Source organism: Vigna unguiculata, chromosome 8 (genome assembly GCF_004118075.2).
Source record: "Vigna unguiculata cultivar IT97K-499-35 chromosome 8, ASM411807v1, whole genome shotgun sequence".
Classification (NCBI taxonomy): Eukaryota; Viridiplantae; Streptophyta; class Magnoliopsida; order Fabales; family Fabaceae; genus Vigna; species Vigna unguiculata.
The window spans coordinates 36,043,486-36,066,841 of record NC_040286.1 but is presented as its reverse complement, the minus strand read 5'-3'; the positions used below and the strand labels follow the sequence as shown (position 1 = coordinate 36,066,841).

General features: G+C 31.8%; 3 protein-coding genes across 3 annotated transcripts; 1 reads left to right on the top strand and 2 right to left on the bottom strand.

Annotated features, from left to right (window-relative positions):
• Positions 1 to 776: 776 nt before the first annotated feature.
• On the bottom strand, positions 777 to 6,584 carry LOC114194331 (mitogen-activated protein kinase 20-like). Its single transcript, XM_028084485.1, is given in 11 exon segments — positions 777 to 1,364; positions 1,367 to 1,480; positions 1,570 to 1,727; positions 2,709 to 2,810; positions 2,915 to 3,126; positions 3,289 to 3,444; positions 3,553 to 3,702; positions 3,982 to 4,041; positions 4,147 to 4,274; positions 4,645 to 5,053; positions 6,116 to 6,584. Coding segments are annotated over 11 exon segments (1,833 nt in total). The 5' UTR covers positions 6,140 to 6,584; the 3' UTR covers positions 777 to 1,044.
• A 3,583-nt stretch (positions 6,585 to 10,167) lies between these two features.
• On the bottom strand, positions 10,168 to 15,303 carry LOC114193726 (DNA primase small subunit). The gene is made up of 16 exons (XM_028083637.1): positions 15,176 to 15,303; positions 15,003 to 15,053; positions 14,492 to 14,667; positions 14,235 to 14,312; positions 14,030 to 14,141; positions 13,173 to 13,257; positions 13,034 to 13,085; positions 12,901 to 12,962; positions 12,707 to 12,822; positions 12,496 to 12,617; positions 12,167 to 12,235; positions 11,946 to 12,003; positions 11,649 to 11,722; positions 11,270 to 11,318; positions 11,014 to 11,093; positions 10,168 to 10,740 (listed from the first exon to the last, which is right to left on the bottom strand). Exons 1-16 carry the CDS (start codon positions 15,228 to 15,230, stop codon positions 10,678 to 10,680), a joined length of 1,302 nt encoding a protein of 433 aa, XP_027939438.1. The 5' UTR covers positions 15,231 to 15,303; the 3' UTR covers positions 10,168 to 10,677.
• A 3,431-nt stretch (positions 15,304 to 18,734) lies between these two features.
• Positions 18,735 to 21,133, top strand: LOC114194031 (glycerol-3-phosphate acyltransferase 1). The gene is made up of 2 exons (XM_028084065.1): positions 18,735 to 19,650; positions 20,047 to 21,133. The coding sequence occupies exons 1-2, from the start codon at positions 18,919 to 18,921 to the stop codon at positions 20,932 to 20,934; spliced, it is 1,620 nt and encodes a 539-aa protein (XP_027939866.1). The 5' UTR covers positions 18,735 to 18,918; the 3' UTR covers positions 20,935 to 21,133.
• The last annotated feature ends 2,223 nt before the right edge of the window (positions 21,134 to 23,356 follow it).

Here is a 23,356-nt window from a genome sequence, read left to right as displayed (position 1 = left end):
TAGCTGCAGTAACTTCCTCCACATGGAAGCGCAATGTGGCTCCAGGAGGCTAAAGGTGGCCACATGTTTGTTCATATTTTCAAAATCGTATGAAATACAGTGATGTCGCATTCAATCAAATGCTAAAACTATTTGTTTGAGGGGTTCCATTTCAATAAACACCAGTGGTAGCAAAACATACTCTTTTCACATTTTTCTGACCAAAAATTATTACTTAATTTACTTGGATCACCACCTATCCATAATTCAACTAAATTTTTCTAAATAAAGTTTATTCAAAATGTGAAGAGTAATCTGAACCATTGATCTAAAATCACTTGGCATTTTAATCTGAACCATATGATCCGTAGTTACATCTTAAAAAGGGTATGTTACGGGTATTTCTCTTTCAATAAAATAAAGAAATGTCTGTTTCTTTTAGTAACACAAAAAACAAAAATAGAAGCAAATCATGCAAACACCAAACCTACTTTCAAGGATGAATAGTTATTATGAGTAGGTGAGAAAAATTCAATAGAATTTGAGCCATTGATAATGTTTTAAATGGAATCCAGTTGTTTAAGAAAGTTGTGAGGAATATGTTTTTATAATGGCCAAAGGGGATTAAACCACTATGGTTAAACAATGAATCTCCTTTATATCCCGTGAGCATAACACGCATAAAACAAGTAGCAATTTTAACATCTTTACAAGTACATGTACCAGTCTGATTTATTTATTTATTTATGTCCATTTGCAAAATAGTCATTGCAGGAAATTTAAAAAGGAAAAATATGTAGGGAAAGGGTTGTGTGGATTGAATTACAAGATAGAACTCAATTTCGGTTGTTCAGTTTATTGATAACTAAAATGTTTACAAGGTTTTACAAGGTTTGACAAGAGAAAGCTGGTTCTTTCTTTCTGGGAAAGTAGCACTAACTCATGTAATCATCTTACACAAAGCACCACCACCAGAGACTACTACTTCTCCACTGTAAAGAAACTTCTCTTGTGCTCGACAAGGATTGCTCCACGTGGCCAAACTATTCACAAGCCAACATTCTTCTAGAACAACCTTGTAATACCATATTGTACTGGTCCAACCTTTCTATGAGCAGTTGTACTAATCCCACCATATTGATGAGCTTTTGATTGCAGCAACTTTGTGTCAATGGCTATTCGGTCATCCTGCTCTATCTTGTTCACTCCTGCTCGTGTCATGAAAAAAGGGTTGGAATCAATATTTATAGCTGTTTCTGGTGCTATTTGGCCATTCACACAACATTGCTGTGCAAGTTTTGATTGTAAAGACACACACTTCTCAGCTTCTGTTGCTGACCTTTCTTGTTTCCCAGAGGTTAATCTTTGATAATGATTTGTCGGGGAGTAGGTTGAGAAGGAGGAACAGAAGCTCTCATAAATGTCCTGGGCTCATATGAACCCTTGACAACACTTGCATACTCGTATGGAATAACCGGCCCAACAACTTTACCAGGTTTTGCTGAAAACAAGAATGTTTGCTAGTTGATTACTGACAATGCTCATAAACCTGACAAAGCACGATGATGATAAATGATAACAATGACATACCATGTGAAAATTTTTGCAGACCCTGAATGGACCTTGGCGCAGGGTTTTCTGTATCCCTCGAATTATTGCTGTGTTCCTCAGTTGTTTGCCTGATTTTGCTGGAAGCAATATTTGATTGCTCTTTTGTGGGTACTATATTTGAATGTATAATTGTTGACCTGTCAGTAATTCCAAAAAGAAAATAAGGAAATCAAACAAGAAAAATTTTAGTGTTATGTAATCTAATTAAGCTTCCCATTAATGACAATGAAATTATGGCTCAGATAAATATCTATAACAGGTTTGAAATAACTCAGTGCATTTGCAAGTCGTGCACGTCACTTCATCATCCATATAGTCAACCACATCTTACATTAATGCATCATAGAAAAATGTATAGTAATTTTATATGATCTAAAACCAACACCAAATTCACCGATTTAATTGAAAAATCAGTAAATCGTTCTTGCGTCCAGTCCAAATATACCACTAAATCAGCCATAACCATAAGACAAATCAGTCAATGAACAAGAAAATCAATGAAAAAAAGCCAAAAATCAGTTCCTAGTGAACCTATAAAAAATACTTAACAGACACCTTTTCTTACTTCTTAGAAAAATGACATAAAGAAAACTTAAAATACTAATTATCATTTTTTAATTATAAATGTAAAATTGATACTGTTGTTAGTAGACATTGTTGTGTAATGTTGAAATTTAGACACAAGTATTATATTTGATTTGCACTTTTTTTGCGTGTGTCAAATGTCAATAATCTATAAAACAGCGTTTCAGCTTTAGCTTTTAGCCTTACAAAATTAAGATATCATGTTTCTTTAATATATTTTATGCATTTATTAAATTATTATTTAATACCTTGACCAGTCAAGTTTTAAACAGTGGTAGCATCTATGCACATGGAAGATAAAACTAGAACTGTTATCGCATCAAAAACATTTGTCTGTATGTGTCAGTTCCTATTTACAGATAACATAATTTTCTTAAGCATCATCTCATATAGTCATTAGTGTACTCAACAATCATAATAGAATATTCAATCCTGTGTTAGATATAATATAATCAAAAGAGCTTTTTGCCAACAACGCATGATAATAATAAGTGACAACTAAAATCCAATGAGTTACTACATTAACGAATTACCTGGGAAGTGATACATGCTTTCTTTCAGGTGGCAGAACTGGACTACTTTTGCCACTAGTTTCCTCAAGATGAGCAAATTGCTTCTTGAATTGATCAACAGCACTGTGAAGAATAAGCACCAATTAAGGTAAGGAGAAGAATAATAGATATACTAAGGAAAAAAGGATAACCAGTTGAAGAATGGACCGAAAACAAAAAATAAAAACCTTGGGTAAAGAAAATTAGTTCTCTCTGTTCCATTTATGTAGTCTTTCAATAGTTGAGGATGATACTCTAGAATCTCACGAAAAATTAACTCTCCAATTTCTTCCTTTGTGACTCTTCTCCTTTCGAATTCAAACTCCATTTTTGTAATAGGCTGGCATGATGGTTCCCTCTCAACTTTCGCAAGTCCCTTGAAGTAAGGATCAGCTAATGCCTGAAAATGCCAAATCCTTCAAAATTCTTTACCAAGAAAGTCACACATTTCTATTTGTCCAAACCCCAAAAGTAAAAGCATAAGCTCCAGAAATAGTTACTTATGTAATTACAATAATCTTTCAACACACACAAACAAAGCATAGAGAACAATATAACAAACCTCTTCAGCAGTAGGCCGGTCTTTCGGATCAAAGGCGAGCAACTTTTCAAGTAGTCGTAGTGCTAAAGGATCTGCATTAGGAAATTTTTGTGCAAATGGTATAGGCTGTTTTTTCCTCATACTAGTCAGGTATCTCCTTGCCTTATCATTGCGTACCTGCATGCAACACAAAGATTCAAAATTGTCACCAAAACAACGATGATGTTGGTAAAATTAAGTTAAGCAAATGCTGACAGTTTCCCTCTACAGAGAAAAAACAATTACCCGGGATATCGTATCAAGCGAGGGCGTACCAAGCAGATCTGTCATCAGATCCAACTGATGCACAACATTTTTTCCAGGAAAAAGAGGCTTTCCTATCAATACTTCAGCAAAGATGCAACCTATACTCCAAATATCAATTGCTGGAGTATACTGCATTCAATACCTTAGCGTTAACCCACCAGAAGACACAAAACTAACAGAAACTAGAAACCAGTGGATTAATAATTAATAATAAATAACAGATTGGTCTTGGGTCTTACTTTTAGCTATTGAGGGGAAAGAACATAACAGAAAGCATGTATCATGTGTTGATATGAAATTTCTACACAAAACTATTGAGCATGAATTAGGGTGTGGAGATTCAAGACTATGCAGAATTTGGTTCTCTTCTTTTATATGATATTCAAAAGAATCGTGAAAAAGTCATACCCTCGAGTAAAAGGATCCACATAGCTCCGGTGCTCTATACCACCGTGTAGCAACATAATCCTATAGAAATAATATATTAAGTAAGCAAGAAAACATCAGCTATCTGTTCTCTAGCAAAGCTGTAAAATTGGTATGAAACAAACAGGAAATTTTATCATGGAATACCGTCCAAAATACAGTTGTTGGCGTGTCACTAAAAGCAACTCTGGCTAACCCAAAATCACATATTTTAAGTTTACAGTTTGCATTGGCTAATATATTCTTTGGCTTCAAGTCTCGATGATAGACATTTGCTGCAATGTTTGTTGACAAATATTAGATGAGCAATAATTCTGGCATTGAAGTCAGCAAACTTAAGTTGATTAATACACAGAGTAAAATATAAAAAAGGAAAATGAATTAATAAAACATTCTGGTCAAATCGTATAAGTTTAAGGAAATCCAGCCACGTGGTAAAAACAAAAAGTCAGCAACAATAGACAAAAAAAAACTGATATACATAATGCTGACATCTTTGTAAAGAGAAATGCAATGGAATGATGCAATTTCAATTACATTTCATTCAAGTGCTGAAAACAAGGTATATATAGCTATTATTAGCAACACAATGTGCATTCAAATAAGATATTGATGAAGAAGTAACTAGTAGATATTGAAGAATACCAGTGTGAATATACTTCAGTGCTCGAAGTAACTGGTAAAGAAAAAATTGATAGTGCTCTTTTGTTAAGTCATCATTGGCTTTAATGACTTGATGCAGATCAGACTCCATTAGCTCAAAAACGACATAAATATCCTTAAAGTCCCTCCTCGAAGGTGGCAACATAACATGCTTAATTTCAACAATATCAGGATGTCGAAGAAGTCTAAGCAACTTTATCTCACGGAGAATACGAGCAGTATCAGATACATGCTCGAAGATATCATGTATCTTTTTAATTGCTACTTTCTCGCCAGTATGAGTGTCTATAGCTGAACAAACAACACCATAACTCCCTTTCCCAATGACCTCTTGAATTTTGTACCTGTTGGCATCGCCATAATCGGAGAAAAATTCCATCTCCATCGAACCCTGTTGCAAAGATATAAAAGTAATCCAAATAGGAAAATCAGGCATGCCCAAATTTGGTCATCTACAAACGTTAATAAATCAAGCTAAAGCAACAAATCGGAAACAAGTTTTCAAAGTACATAAATTGAAATTAAAATAATAAATAAACATTCTTTGCTATATCTCAGAATCCATGATCCATACATAAGCTCATTACACATTAAACAAAAAAAAAAATTGCGTGTGCCATATTATTTACATTATGGAACTAACTCGGCATTGAAGAATCATAGACTCGGATTAGAAACTATATTTTCAGTAATCTGGTCACATCAGCAACATAGATTGGACTAACACAAGCAAAATAACAAACAATAAAGATAAAGAAACACATTGTCACCATAAACGGCCTCACTCCCCGTCCCCAGCTTTCGCCAGCCAAAAGGAGAAAATATAGCGATTAAAACCATAAACACATCACAATTCCTATACTATAACTTTTCTCTTCCCCAACTCACCATTTGTTGTCATTCACCAACGTTTATTTGGGAGAGTCAATATCGTACAACGTACCTAAAGCGTGCAAAACACATCTCAGAAGACGTATAAACAAAGAAAAGAAAAAGGGTGGGTTGATTGAGATGGAAGATCAACCCCAGGAATGCAATCTAACAAGTAAAAAGAAGAACCTCGCAAAATTCATGAACATATTAAACCCCTACAAAAATGGTGCCAAAAATAAAGACCTTGTGAACAAAAAATCGCGTGGGGGAGAGAAATTATGTCACTGGTGGACTAAATATGAGTTGAGAGCTAACTAACATCATAACAAGCCCCCATGGAAGAAACTCAGCAGAGCCTCACTTCCACGCCTAGACTTAAGTAATCTAGAATTCTGAGAAGTAAGCCACCAACAGAGAAGGAGACAAAATTTTAGTTTCATCATTCATTACTCTGCTTAGATACAAAAAGGGCACCCTCATCATTCATTGAGGGACAGAGAAAGAGTTGAAAAAAGCAATTTTTTTAGTGAAGCAACTAATAAGAGTGAAGCATAATGAGGAAAGCAAACAAGAAATCCACCTTTTTTCTGTGATCTTGCTGCATTCTGAGACAACAGGCACTACAAATTAAGCCACCAATAGGAAAGACATAGAAAGGTAAGGTTCAATTTTGACATAAAACAAAACCGAAGCACATTTACCCTCCCTACCCCAGCTCCTTCAACCCACACAGAATCCAAACACAACCCCACCTCCAATTCCAACACCAAACTGGCACGTGAAGCGAAGTAGATCTAACTCAGAGACAAAACTCACCCATCTCTCTCTCTCTCTCTCTCACCCCACACTCAGATCCCAGAAGAGCTTCTTCAAGAAAAAGCGCGTTTGAAGAAGCTAAAACGAGTGGCCCGGAAGAGGAGTACACCGACACAAGGAGAAAGAGTGAAAATTTTGAAAGGCTTCGTTGTTGGAATGAGTTGTTTGTTGAGTTGTATGAGAGGGTAGCACTTCTCTCTCTCTCTCTGCTTCGCATTCGCTTGTGAGATACGGATATGGTATGGATTCTTATTATACCGAAGTGGCGTATTTGGTATTAAGAGAGAGTGTGGAGGGTGGTTTCGTAAATTTAGGCTCCTAAAACCTGGTTACGAAGTAAGATGGCAGATACTGTTCTGGAATTACCTGTCTGTCTCCTCTCCAACTTACATGGCATAGGGAATGTGCCAAACACGTGTCACCTTACAAAATATTAAAATGTCATAATTTTCATTTTCATAAATATTTTTAACAATTTATGAGCTGAATAATCTTTTCGCTCTTTCAAAATGTATATTTTGTCTGTGTAATCCTTAAATATTAATAAATAAATAAAATGTCTCCAAAAAAATAGTTTTTTTACATCTATCTTTCATTTTAAACAGATTCTACTTATTATTGTTAAAATATAATGTAATTCTTAAATATATGAACTGAATTGTATTTTAATAATAATGTATATAAATTAAATATCATTTTAGTGATGATGTGTAAGAATCTAGTTGAAATACGGGATAAATTTATAATAATATATAAAGATAATTATAATAATATCTATTTTGTATTTATATTTCAAAATTTTAATTTTATTTTTTAAAATATAATTATTTATTAATTTTTTAAAAATTGATCATTATTTTATATATTTTTTATAAAATTATTTATTTTTATTTTTTTATCAATTGTTATTTTATATTTTTTATGATATATTTTACTTTATTTTTAATAAATATAATTTTATTTTATATATTAATTTAATAATATTATAATATCATCACTTACTAATAATATAATATCAGATATATTTTAAAAATACAGATGTGATCTCTGTGTTTTATGTTAGTATAAATAATATAAATAAAATTCAGAAGCTTTATTTTAATTTATTAAAATTCCATAACTAGATTAAAATCTGTGTACAATTTTAAGATTCAAGTTTACCTTTTTACTAATTCCTTCATGTAAAATCACGCGGAACAAATAATAATCATTCTTAAATCAAGATTAAAAATGATACGATGGTAAAAGTAAAAGTACATATAATAAATATAATAAAAATAATAAAAATAATAATAATAATAATAATAATAAATATTTTGATATTTTTAATTGGGAAAGTATCTCGTTGATTTAGTCATGTTAGTTTAATATTATATTTATCAGTTATTTCCTTAAGAACAAAATTACAAACATATGTCTAGCCATATATTTACTATCGTGTTATCATTAGCTATAAACGTCAAAATAATGATAACACTAATAATATTAAAAGTGACACCAAATAGTTAATAATACCCATGGCATTAATAATCTCACAAAAATGTATGATTAAAATTCAATATTAATATGTGAATTAGGTATAATTTAAAAAAAAAAACTTATTTTAAATGAGAGGTTTTGGATTGGTGTCCTAAATCTAGTCTTTTACTTTATTATAAAAGTTTCAAATAGGTTGGTTTTATTTTGAATTGACTCTGTATAAGATGAATTAGTCATTCTATTAAAAAAATAAAACCAATTTTCTTTTATTCAAAATAGAAAATAAAATATATATTTTAAAATTAAGTCATACTATTAAATTTAAATATATTCTTTTTGTAATTTCAAATACAGCCTTTCATTTCACTGAATCCATACCTCAGACATCTCAAATAACAAAACATAATTGAATAAATCATGTCAAATATGAATGAGACTTTCTTTAGACAGATCCCGAGACATTCATGAACATAATAAAAAAATCACAATCAAAATGTTGTCTTATACATTAATTAACTTTAACCTTTTTTCTTTTCCCTCTGATCCTAAAGCTATGCATCACAAATAGTGAACATTTAGCAATAAATTAATATATGGTATAAACTTGAACCTTTCTTTTCCTTTACACTTACTTTACTTCCACAACAATACCAGACATTCTAATTAACCACACAGAGTAAATCGTTTTCAAAATCAAAACAATGATATATCCACTGCAAATTCAGACATTTACTATTCAATAAATCAACTTCTTAATGTTCAATAGTATGTATCAGTAACATCTTCAAGATCTCGTTAGTGTAATATCTTTGAAAATTTCATTTAACAAATACTTTGTAAAGTAAGGTTTATATTTTAATTTCCCGAACGATCACATTCCATATTTAAAATACATGTTAAAAATAAATACGAATAGTATATCTTTGAAATTAAAATATACAATTTAAAAATACTAAAAGTTTACATTCAGTAGTTTCCACTCTTCCATAAGAAGTAAATTTAGTGATGGAATACATTAGTGTTTTCTCTTACTTTAATTTAGTGTAAATTTGAGAAATATTAAAGTGGGGAACAGCATGAGCATGCTTACATGACACGTGTAAGGCATATTTCACGCTCACGCTATATGGATTCATGAGTCATGCATCAACATATGGCTTCATAAAACATATAATTATTTTAATTGATAAAGTCTTTATTATCATTCTAGAAATATGGCGTTGCAGATTATTGGATTTATAAATTAAAAAAAAATGTAACAAAAAGACATCACAAGAATCTACTAACCTGGGTGTTAGGTTGCATGAAAGGTTGTCCATAACCTCCAAAATGGACATTTTATCTACACTGAAAACGCATTCTTGACAACATTGCCTAAAAAAAATAAAGAAAAAACAATAATATTAATAATTCAGGGTTCAATGGATTGGAGGTTATGCAAGGTGACGTAACAACAACAGTAAAATAGTATTAATAAATCCAGGTTGCGTTTTTTTATTCAGACAACAAGAAACCAGACTTTATCAATCTGAGATTTGGATTTAAAAATTCTTTATAATAAATACATAATATTTTTTAAAAGCAAACTGCTTTGGATTTTCTTCAATAATAATGTTATAGTAAACAATGACAACAAAAATCTTCTATTAGCCAATAAAATATTGACACAATAGAACATCAGGTTATTTAAATTAATTTAAGGAAAGGGAGAAAGGAAAGATTGTGACGTGGCACAATAATGAAACACAAGAATTTTGGCACCCAATACCTTATTACTTATTGATTATTTATTAGGTTTTATAATTTCTGAAGTTGTTTATAGTTCATTCCATATTAATTAACATTTAAATTATTTAAATAGATTTTAATTTAAAGCAGCTCTTTAGTAAAAGATTTTATGATACACTAAAAACATTAATCTCAACAGAGGTGGCTGCAGATTAAAAAAGAAAGAAACCTAATTTGGATGATGAAGGATTGACATATTTGACCTTTTAAGTTTGGCGTGGAAATACATGTAGGCGTATTTTAGTAGAAGAATACATGTAGAGATATAAGTAGGCAGCAAGAATATTCTATTAAGAGCAGAGCAGATGTAGGACCTTCTCACTGTCGGTTGCACCTACCTACCTGTGCTTGCTCTCTCTATTTCTATCTTCTATTTTTCTTCTTATTCATCAAATCAAACTTCACGTAAGTTTAAGGTTTCTTACATTTCTTACCTTTCCATATTCTGCATTCAAATCAAATATCATCATTGAACAACCCTTCTTACTAATTATCACCGTTTTATTGGCCATTCACAATTGAACAAGATTGTTGTAGTTTGGACCTGTGTAAATTATAACCAGCTAAAGTTTCCTTTTAATATATTATCAAGTTACATTCAGAATAACAGACACAGTCAATTGAAATTGTACAACACATTGCTGTATGAAACCATAACTTTCAATTTCAGTACAATAATGGTAAGAAAAACTATCATTTAAAATGTCTGAGATACATTGCCATCTGCCTGCCGACTTTTTCCCTTAGTTGCTACGCAATGTGAAATAATGTAGCAGATTCAGCACAGTGAGTAATTACAATAATTTTTTAGTGGAATGTCATGACAACACTTTGCATGGTCATGTACCAGAATTTCTATAAAGATAATTTCAGTGGCACTCACTCATGCTAATTCCTTTCTCTCACCAGAAGAACGGTTGCAGTTGTATGAAAATATAAGAGTTAAAATGCTTCTTGATAATTCAACAGTGCCATGAACATTCCATCTTTTGATTGTGTCAATTGATGTGACCTCGAGACAGCTCTATCTAACCAAACCAATATGAAGCATTCGTGACTCTACCAACCAAGGGAATTCTTTGACTGCTGCAATTTTAAGTTATACGAATTTTCTATCTCTTCCTGCAATATTCATCATTTAAAATAGTTATGCTAGGTACACTTGAATGCCGAATCTGTAATAATACGGTATCAAGTTATTAAGATAAACAGCTTCAACACAAATGTTTTGATGAATTTGAGTTGTAATGTCCAAAAAATATGTATAAATAAAAACAGTAAATGAGTCAGCGTTTCAAGCATTCCCGTATTACTCCTTTCAAATGATATCCAAATGGCTATAATAATGGTATTGAGGATAAATTAATGCAGTTCAGTGCAGTGGTGAAAATATACCTTGCAGGCTTTTAGTAAAGGCTGTAAGAATGACGATCTGAAGAGCGTAATGGCATTTCCAAGCGAAGTTCTATTCAATTCTGCCATCAAACAAGGTATTATTAAACCACTTTCAATTGTATTGGAATCCAGGTTGCAATTAGCATTAGAGGGAGCATATCAATGTACATAATCTGAACTCGAAGAGTCCAAGATGATGGCAATGTGAAGATTTTACAAAAAGGAAAATTTGATTGTTCGAGTATAATTAACTTACCACCATCAACATCAGATCTTGAGCTTTCATAATTAAGCTCTTCTATCAGCTGCAATGTCGCATACAGCTCAAAATATCAAGCAAGATTCAGACAAAAAGTGTTCAGAAGTTTTTTTATGGTACAAAATTACAAATGCAATGGTGGAATACAGGCATATACTTTAAACCCCCACTTTAGCCATGTCAAAAGGTGATATTTCCTTTTTCCACATGAAAATGTGTTGGAAAAGGGAACGAATTTCACTATGCATGTTCCAAATACTGTCAAGCAATAAATAGGAACATCCCTCATGAAAACTACGCAAATAACTGAGCCAGTGGAAAGTTTTCCCCTCGCTTCAATGCAGGTAAGAAAATTATCATAGCAGAATAAGTTTACCTGTGAAAGGGTGGGTACTGTAGTAGGATCGAATTCGTCGCACCGACTTGGATCAATTGGTACACAAACACGACCTAGAACAAAGAAGAATACCGTTTAATGCTAAACAATCAAATATAGTGAATTCGATCAAACAATTTATACTGGTAGAAAGCTTTATAGTTGAACTTTTATTTTTAAAAATCAGAAGGCAAAATCATATGATTATAATGTCATCGGTGAAAATCTCAAGCGAAAAATAAAAAAATCAACTCAGTAAGTCAATAAAAATTGTGCATAAACATATTAGATACTTACCTGTTTTAGGATGTACACAGAATGGTGCTTTAAGCAAATGATTCATATGTTTAGAAACCTACAACATAAACAGTCTTAATGAACTATCTGAACTTAAAATTAGACAAAAAGGTGTTATTAGTAATATAGAGACATTGCTGGGCACTTCGACTACACAAATGGTATTAATATGAAAGATAAAAAGAGGACATGGAAAAAAGGGAAGCAGTTGATCGACAAACCTCCATATCAAGCCTGGGATATGTAAAGCAGAACACAATCTCTTCAACACATCGGCGCAGCCCTTGCGCCTTCAAAAAGTATTAGGAAAACATTAATAATAAATGGAAACAACAAATCATGCTTGTTCCAGCAAATTCCGCATCATTGCATACAATTTACAAACAGTTTTCAATGAATAAAAGAAGCATGTAGCAACTGTAGGAGGTCACAGCAAGAATTTCATGACCAATATTGCTCAAGAGTTCCATGCATGCTCTTTCGATTTTTAAAATGTTCGTACAAATATTGCCGAGAGCAGACTGCATTTCCTAAAAGGAATCTTACATACCTTATGTTTTCCAGATTGCAGCAACTGTTTGAGTTGTTCCCATCGAACAACATTGATGTCTTCTTTTGCACTAGAAGACCGCCTACCATCTTGCCATCTCCCCCGAAGTTCAGAAGCAATAGCTGCAAAAGGTAAACCGTGTATCGACTAAGATAGTGGCAGGAAATAAAGTAACAAGGTTCATATGAAGGAAGGACGGAAAAAAAAGTACATTCATCGGGAATCATGCTTAGAATTTTCTCATATCTCTCCTCAGTGGCAAGTAAATTTTGTCCCGTAAGCAGATTTTTCTCGAAATAGTCTTTGAGAACATTAGTGTATGATGTCCTGGAATAATAAAATACAGGTTAGGATATGAAATAAGAGATCTGGTTCGAAAAGTTAATCATTCGCATTAAGACTTACGCCAAGAAAGGATGAAGGGCAGCACCCGTCAAAGAAACCTTCTTATGACTATTTTCATTGCCCTGGACAGCATATGAAATCAACAAACACTTCCACATGTATTTGAAACCCACTTGTCATCAGTATACTTTACCTTGTAGACACGAAAATAGTCAGCAATAGCACCTCTCTGCTCATTAGACAACCTGTATGAGAAAATGTGGTGTTTGAATTTATGACTGTGTACGGTCACAAGTAGACAAAGGATAACTTTTGATTGTTTAGTGTCTCACCTTCTTGCCTTCCCATCACAGACCCAGCAATGAACACCTCTGCGTCCACTGTACACCCAGAGAACGTGCTTGAAACCAAAGTCATCTGAAACAGTAGCCCCAAAGCAAAAGTCAACGCAAAAGTTACTAAGAAAGCACACGCTCCCAAATAACGCCCACTTGATTTTGTTCAATCACAACTAAATAGGCTGAAAGTTGCAGCATACAAAGCTAGTGTACGTAAATTTTATGCATGTTGGATATTCTATATCCCTCGGAGTTTTAACTATTTTCGAACAACGACGAAGATCTGAACCCAAAGGACAGAAAGAACTGGGAAACGAAAATCGCAACCTTTGATACGAAGATTAGCACAATGAAAGATCAGAAGTGGCATGAGAACAAATACAAAAGAGATGGTTGATGAACCTCAAAACATGCAATCGGTGTAATTAACATCCAATAATACGAAATATCGCGGGGTGACTCACTTAAGCACCGAGACTTCTCTAACAAGGTATATTAGGCACTGTCGAAGACATACATTCCCCATAAATAAAGACGTCAGGTAAATAAGATGTTGAAATAATGAAATGTACAAGACACAGTCCTGACTACAACCACTCATAAATTTTTAAGTAGAAATCATGTCTCTTCCTGCTTCACCAGAAAGAAACCTAGTATGTTTAGGGATGACCACGTCCAGTAATGTCACCTGGTGATTAGGAGGCAAACTTTTGTTATTTGGTAGGATTTCCACCTGGTAATTTACACCCACTCCATGGTCTTTCTATGTTAAGATATGTACTGCTATCTCATTATTTCAATGCAATGAATATACATGGCAAAATTGCACTATATAATACGCACACTAGTACCTCTTAAGGCAGTATCAATCACTTTGATTGCTATAGTCATTAACGGCCAGCAAACAAGACAAACATCAGCACCTGAGCAGCAGTATCTAACATCATCATAGTCTGTCATATCCTACAGAGACCCAAAAAAAAGAAAAGGTGTCAAATGTGAAGAAGGCCACGATAGCTAAAGGCTTCACTTGGAGACTTAAAGAAAAAATCTTACTATATCGAAAATTAACTCCCTCTCAACTGGGGTAAAGACATTGTTTTCACTCTGCGCATAGGCATACCTTTTTGCAGGCTGAACCAGACAAAACACACAAGGAACAGAATAGGTGAGTGAATAAAAGCTACATCTCATCATCACAAAAGGATTCATGAAGAAAAAAACACTATTGTAATTCCTGCATGAATTATAAGAACTTGTTGCATAACAATGGAGTCTAGCTAGTGAGGGTTTGGAGAAGGGGGGCATATTACATCAACAGAGTAGACAGGCCCAATATCTATCTTAACAGGGGACTTCTCTTTGACTGAATTTTCGAGCTCATGGGCATTGTTGAAAGATTGGAACCGCAGATAAATATCATCCACCAGAGTGAAGGAAAACTCTCTTCGCCCCATATAGGATTGATCACAACCAGGGTGCTTCGCATCTACAAATAATTCCCACAAAATCGTAAAATATAAATTAAAAGTAGAGTTAATTGTGTCCTAAATCACTAAATTAGGAGATGTTCACTATGTCCATTTATGAAAACAACAAAATGCGCCATGTGTGTTCCTATTTCCACAAATGAAAGAGCAAAAAGAGAGGGATTTCAGAAAAGAACAAAGACAACAAAGTCTAACATATTTCTATAAACAGGGAACAGAAACTATACAATTCTTTTAGAGAGATTAACGACGGATATCAATTTATTTGTGGGACTATAAACATATTAGAATTAAGAATGTACACTCTTCAGAAACAAACATTTGGCGATATTACCGTTGCCATAAGACACCCATCTGCATAAATCAGCAAAAGGAAACAGCTTTCCTGGGAAACGAGAAGAGAAAACGTTGAAGAGAGGTCAAACCCAGTACGAAACATTACAAATTATGATACTTTTATACGGAGATTAAAGGAAAAGAAAAAAACGGGAAGTGAAAGTAACGAACCGTAATATAGCTTGAGGTGATTGAGATTGAAATCGGATTCTTGTTGTGGGATCATTTTCTTTGCGACCAAAACTGTGAGGTGGAACGAAGAATTGAATTTGGGAAATGGGAAACCGAGGAATGCAGGAGTACGAGTGAAATGGCGGGAAGATAAAGATATATCTGGCGGGAAACTCAGACACTAATGGGCCTACTCCTATTCGGCCCATTCGACTTTTCTTTTATGAGAGCACTTGAATGGGCCTCGCGTTTCACTGGCCTGCCCAACCGAAAAAAAAAATTGAAAGATGATTCAATTAATATAATTCGAATTCGTGTTCTTTTTTAATTATAAAATTGTTTTACTTTTTGGGTTTTATTTAAAAAATTCATCATAGAAAATAATAAAAAACAGTTTTACTGTTTGAATACAAATATTTTAAAAAATTAAAAAAGGTATAAATTTATAAATTCTAAACAGTATCTACACAATTATATATATATATATATATATATATATATATATATATATATATATATATATATATATATATATATATATATATACACACACGTGTCTATGTATATATTATCTTTACTTATGTTTAAAAATTATAATATTTGAACTTGAAAATTATAATTATGTTACTTATAAAATAACAACAAATAAAAATATTAATAATAGGCTTAGAAACTTATTTGGTCACACAATTTTTGCTCAGATTTTTTAATTTATTTTTGTATAAAATAATTATTACATGTGATTTTGTGTTTTTATTTTATTTTAATTTTTGTTAATTTTAAGAAAATATTTACATGTCAAATCAATATTATTATTTGTGAGAGTGGATATCACATATAAAGTTACTTTTTAATATTTAATAAGTTAGTTTTTAATGTTTAATTTCATCTTGATATTTGTTAATTTTATTTGATTCAATTTTAATTTTTTTTAAATTAAATAATATTATCTTTTTCAAAATTAAGAATAAATTTAATTTTTATATAAATTTTATATTATTATTAATATTAAAATCAAATCATAAAAATTAATGACTAAATTAAAAAATCTGAACGAAAATTATGATTAAATCGATATTTAAACCTTAATATTAATATTTAGGGTGCAACAGGCGAAGGTAGGTTTATGTTATGTTACTGTTTCAACATTGAAACCAAAACAAAAAGCAGGAGCTACAACATGGTACACGCTATTGTGATACCGGAAATGTAAGGGAAACGTGTATTTCTTTTATATATGTTTATGTCATTATATCTCTTATCAACATTCAAAATAAATATAGAAATCTAAACAAAATGTATTATAATAATTATTTTAATTATGAAATAAATTTATTTGAAAAATACAAAACTGAAAAACTAATATATTATATTTTACAATTAATATAATTCATTGAAATTTTTAAATTTGTTAAATGTATTTTTTTTATTTAGAATAAATTTAATTTAATTTTTTTAAATCACGATTTGAAAAGTTTAATCTATCAGTTTGACCGGTTTTTGACTGATTCTTATTGGTTCTGTAAATACTTGGTTTGCACATTTACTGGGCTTGTTTCCAAACTTGTTATTTGACTGGTCAAATCACCTAGTTTGATCCAAATTCCAAAACTATAATAAATACGATTATTATTCAAAATTCAAAATCTACAAGTTTTATTGAAATTTTAAATTTCAAAGTAAAAAATTCACAGTAAGAAAAAAAAATCATAATAATTACTAAACAACTTGTCTATTTAATAAGTGACGTATTTTTTTAAGCCTATGTATTTATATTTATGTTTAAATTTAGTTTACATATAAATATGTTTAATATTTTGTTTTTTTAATAACTTATGTTACATAGTATTTATTAACATTTCCTTTTTATTTAAAAAAAAAACAATGGTATTTTGTTTTCTCGCATTTCTCTAGTATATTATTAGTTGTATTATATATTATATTATGCATAAAAATATTCATTTTTAAATACTAATATAACATAAAATTGATTAATATAAAATCAAATTATGTTTAATATCAGATAAATTTTAAAATACGAAAAACAATCCATTATTATATACAATAATATTTAGATTTTACTACCCACCATTCTAACGATATTTCTCTTGTAACAAAAATCAATTACAATGATCCATTCTATCTAAACATACAGAAAATATTACTTTGTGTTTTTTATTCTTTAATTCTTTATTTGTTACTCATACTAAATAAATCACAATTATTTACATAACATTTTTTTAAAGTAATTTATTTTGTACATACAACTTCATAAATAAATTATCTCTTTTTAATGAACTAAAAAAAATATTAAAACTAATCCAACAAAAATACAAATTCTTATTGACTTTATCCAAATGACCTTATCCAAATGAATGGACAAGACAACTTGGGTGAGACAATTACTTGTGAGTTGCAAATGGTTCTGTAACAACCAATTATGTTCATACAAATCATCTTTAAGAAACTTATCTTATTGATGTAAGAAAGAGAAAACAGAAACGAGAAGAAGCCATAGATACGTGAATCTTCTTAACCTTTTTCCATACAAACTACGTGCATTGAACAGCCATATCAAACAAATGATTGAAGCTTCACCAAACCACAAAACGAGGGTGACATGAATTGCTGTTCTAACCTTCACACACAAAAACAAGTTCCTCAAGCTTTTCAAACATTTTGCACCAAATGCATGTCATTACATTTTGCTTTTACCTACCATGCATGGTTTCTATTAATCAAACAAACACAGTTATTTACACCAAATGCATGCTTCTCATTTCTCTGCTACAACCATGATCACATCATTGCTGTCTCATAACTACGACTTCATTTAAGTTGAAGTGATTTTTCTGTCAAAAACAAAAGTATTAACATAACAATTAAACAACATAACATTCAAACAGTGTATCACTATTGATTTATTTCAGATGAACGGTGGTTGGGAAATTAAAATCGAACCCTGTAACTGTTCAGAGCCTTGGGAATGCAATGCATATAGGTAGTGCAGAGCATAACATGACAAAGTCAAACGGTTAATAACACATTTCAGAAACATAAAATGAAACGGTGCTGAGAATATATTAATGGAACTGAGAGTCAACGACAGGTTTTTAATGATAGAAGCAATTGCAATTTGACTAGCGATGATTCTGTAATTGGTTTTGGAAAGTCAAATGATTCGAAGATGTGGGTGATCTAACTTGCTATTGGATTGTGGGAGAGAGAAAAAAAATGGAAGTTTTGGAAGGAAATTTGTTTGACCAAAGGGTGTTTTTCAAAGAGATAATTCACACACATTCCAACGGCATTTAAAATTAGTGGCACACCGTGTGCTTGAGGAAATATTTCAAAGAGATACAAAAGCTCTCCATGGCGGTCACCAACATTTTAACCTACCTACTATATTTATGGCAGGAGTAGCCAAGCTACTATTATCTGGCACCATATAGAGAGCACTTGCATGAAAGAAAGATGATATAAGCTAATGCTATAAACGGCAACAAAAGAAAAGAAAAAAAAAGGGAAGGTGAAGTTAATGCCAGCAGTGTGGTTAACCAAATGCTACAGTCAAAACTTAATCATGCACCCTTTTAATGACTCTATAAATATTCCCTACTCACCCTTCTCTTCACCACCGATAAACACTCTTGACTCTTCTTCTTCTTCTTCTTCCATTCACTGTTCTTGCCTCTCTGGTTCCTTCTCAAACACATCTTCATCAAACGGTGTGAAAAAAGAGCATGGAGTTTCCAATGGTGCTCCTGAGGCTTGCAGAGTGGGTGTTGTACCAGTTTCTTGCCAACTCTTACTATAGAGCAGCAAGAAAAATGAAAAGTTATGGGTTCCATTTCGGGTATTTGTCATCCAAACCACCCCCTCAACCTTCCTCTTTCCCTAGTGTTGTCAAATATGATTTTGAGGGTAGAGAGTCACAGACACTTGTGGCTTGTGACATTCATAGAGTCCTTTTGAGGTCCCACTCTTTCTTTCCTTATTTCATGCTTGTTGCCTTTGAAGGTGGCAGCATTTTCAGGGCATTCCTCTTGCTTTTGTCTTGTCCTGTGTTGTGGATTTTGAACCATGAGCTAAGACTTAAGGTCATGACTTTCATCACCTTTTGTGGGCTAAGAACAAATGCCATGGATAGTATATCAAGGGCGGTTTTACCCAAGTTTTATCTGGAGAATCTCAACCTTCATGCTTACGAGGTTCTGGCCTCAGCAGGGTCTAAAGTTGTCTTCACGAGTGTGCCTAGAGTTATGGTGGAAGGGTTTCTTAAGGAGTATTTGAGCGTTGGTGCTGTTGTAGGCACAGAGTTGCACACTGTTGGTTGCTACTTCAGTGGTTTTCTTTCTGGTTCTGGTTTACTTGTGAAGCATAGAGCACTGAAGGATTACTTTGGAGACACAAAACCTGATATTGGGATTGGAAGCTCTACTGTTCATGATCATCTTTTCCTCTCCCTTTGCAAGGTAAGTCTGACTGTTTAACTCTTCTTGCGTGTTCAGCGCTCTTAAGGGCCAACACCTCTTGTTACAAACCATAATAAACAAGAAGACCATTTTAGGAGAGGTTAATCAAAGCTCACCTAAAGTGTTATATACCATTTTTGTCAAGTTTCATTGGCACAGAATACTGTAAATCTATTGCATTGATGTCAGGGTCTTGAATTGCAGTCACCATCACTATTTGTCACTGTAGATACATCTAGGACTGTGATGATTGCGTTACAGCAGCACAAAGGCAAACATCGTGACCAAAACAATTATCACAAACTGTTTTTATAATCTTGACACAGATTATAATTAAGTAGACATGTTTTGATTTAGTCTGTTATAGTGCCTGATTTCAGCTACATGACAATGCAGGAAGCATATGTGGTGAACAATGAAGAGAGCAAGAGCAACTCTAGCTCAGTGATGCCAAGGGAAAAATATCCAAAGCCCTTAATATTTCATGATGGAAGACTAGCATTCCTGCCAACACCCTCAGCAGCTCTGTGCATGTTCATGTGGTTTCCATTTGGAATTGTTTTGGCCATTTATAGAATCCTTCTGGGAATTCTACTTCCTTATGGTTGGGCACTGTCATTAGGGGTTTGGAGTGGCTTAAATCTTCAAATCAAAGGGATTCTCCCTGAAAAATCAGAGCAAAAGCAAGGGGTTCTCTATGTTTGCACTCACAGGACTCTTCTTGATCCTGTTTTCCTAAGCACATGTCTGGCAAAGCCTTTGACTGCAGTGACCTACAGCTTGAGTAAGGTGTCTGAGTTGATAGCCCCTATAAGGACAGTGAGACTAACAAGGGACAGAACAAAAGATGGTGAAACAATGCAAAGGCTTCTGAGAGAAGGGGATTTGGTGGTGTGTCCTGAAGGAACAACTTGTAGGGAACCTTATTTACTGAGGTTCAGCTCACTGTTTGCAGAATTGGCTGATGAGATTGTGCCGGTTGCTATCAATACTCATGTCAGCATGTTCTATGGAACCACTGCAAGCGGGTTGAAATGCTTGGACCCTATTTTCTTTCTCATGAATCCGAGGCCAAGCTGTTACATTCAGGTTCTTGGAAAACTTCCCAGAGAACTTACATGTGCTGGAGGAAGATCAAGCTGTGAAGTTGCAAACTTTATACAGAAACAGTTAGCTGGTGCTTTGGGATTTGAGTGCACCACACTCACAAGGAGGGATAAGTACTTGATGCTGGCGGGGAATGAAGGGATTGTCAAACAACACAAGTGCCCAACAAAGTGTTAATCGATGTGGGACTTGGGTTACCACTAATCTTTTGAGATTTCATCTTGTACACTTTTTTTTCTTTGCTGCCTTATTTATGTTTTTGTTTTCGTTAGATATTACAAGTATGATTGTGATATATGATGCTAATGTTTTAGAAGTAAATGAGCCTTACGAATCTAAGAGTATATTGCAAGTACAACACAAGTGCAAACATCGTTGTGACCATAATAATAAACATTATTAAAATTTGTTTAGATTAGTTATTTACACAACTAAAGGGATTAGTATTAAATATTCAACATTTATTTAAACAGATTTATTACTTTAAGAATGTGATTGATATGGAGAGAAAATGACAATTTAGACTGCCAAACTTTTATTTAAAAAAGTACATTTTTTAGAAAATTATTATTACTAGGTATTAAAGAAACTATAAGTTAGAAAATACTACAGTTTAAAAATCACTTCCAAGTCATGTATATTGTATGTGAGTGCATAATAAAATTGTATTTGTTTATATATATATATATATATATATATATATATATATATATATATATATATATATATATAATATGTAGGGTTACAGTTTCCTATGTAATTTCTTTTCCTTGTTATCATTTTCATTGGAAAACACAAACAAATATATGTATATGTGATGTTGACAGGTAGGTAGCCACATTAATTTTATTCATTCAAGAATTACACTAAGGATTTATGTAATTACCTGGATAGGAATTAATATGGACATCTAATTTTCATGGAGGTTTAATTAATTTAAGATTTAAATATGTTTTTAGTCTTTTAAGTTTAAGTGAATTTTGGAATTAGTTTCTTTTTGAAATTTTATACCAATTTAGTTTTTTATCTTTAGAAATGTGTGGATTTAGTCATTTTTATCAATTTTTGTTAAGTTTATTCGACATTTTAAACATATTTTATGATAATATTTGAGTTAACATTGAAGCGAAAATGTGACAAACGGTATAAACAATTCAAATACTATCATGAAATGCGTTTGAAATGTCAAAAAAACTTAACAAAATTTGGTTAAAAGGACTAAATTCACGCATTTTTAAAGATGAATGACTAAATTGGTATAAAATTTCGAAAAAGAACTAATTTCAAATTTCACTTAAACTTGAGACACCAAAAACATATTTAACCCTTAATTTAACTACTTTAAAAATAATATTCATTAAATAATAAGGTAATCCTTTATTACTGTATTATAAATATTGCAAAACTATTTTTGCATTAGAAATAGTAAAAAATAATTATTTAACATTTTTTTATAAACAAATCGACTAGTTTTATGTGGTATGCAGTCAAACACAATATATGAAAAAGTGTTTATGAAATAAAAAACTTAATAATTTAGTGTTGGTAAGCTATTTTTTAGTTTTCCAAAAGCTACCAACTTACCTAACAAAACTAACTTTGTTGTATACTTTGAATATGAATACAACGTTGTTGTTCCCATGGCATGGGTCAAACAGAATCATTGTTGTACTCCTGGTCAAGAGTTAATACTGTACTTTAACTAAAATATCTTAAAAATACACAAAAAAATTATGATACAGTTGTAAACGTTGATAGTGACGATTTGTTTTTGATAAAATTAAAATATAATTACATATTTCTTTTCCATGAAACTTTATAAAAAGGAGATTCCTTACCAATGTTTAATATCCCTTTCTGGAAAACTTCATGAATTAACATAAATGAAAGAAATTCTACCTAATACACGTACTTGCAGCCTCTTTAAGAGTTTTATAGCAGTGATTTGTATTTGTCATATAATAGTATTAACCATACCTACAACTAATTCACGTACTTGCAGCCTTTTGTTTTATAAGTCATATTTTTTAATCCTTTTTCAGATTAATTGATATTTTGAAAAGTCAAACAACAACATTTAGGTGATTGGAAAACTTCAACTAATAGTTTTTTTAAGTAAATAAATAAATAAACAAAAAGGCTCACCTATAAATTTTGGAAAATTACCTCTTGACAATTTATTTTTTTTTTGACAAATTTAACATAGTTTCTAAAAATAGAATTAAAACAGATTAGATTTTTATTTTTTAATTAAAATAAAATAATTAAATAATATTTTTTTACCTAGGAAACTTTATCAAAAACTTTGTTAACCTATGATAACTCTTAAATTTTTTTAGTAAAAATTAAGCACAAATTAACTTTACATACATCAAAGTGTATGCATTCATTCATAATTGAAAATAAATAAAATCTTAAAATTTAACTCACCACAGCAAGAAAATGCTTTATTAACAATTATTCATGACTAAAAGGTATTAGTTATTATAATGACAATTTAAATAATAATTTACAAAATAAAAAATAGAATTGGTAGTTAAATTAGTCACTAATTAATTAGAGACTAACTTATAAATCAAATTTTTTGGTAGTGAAAACT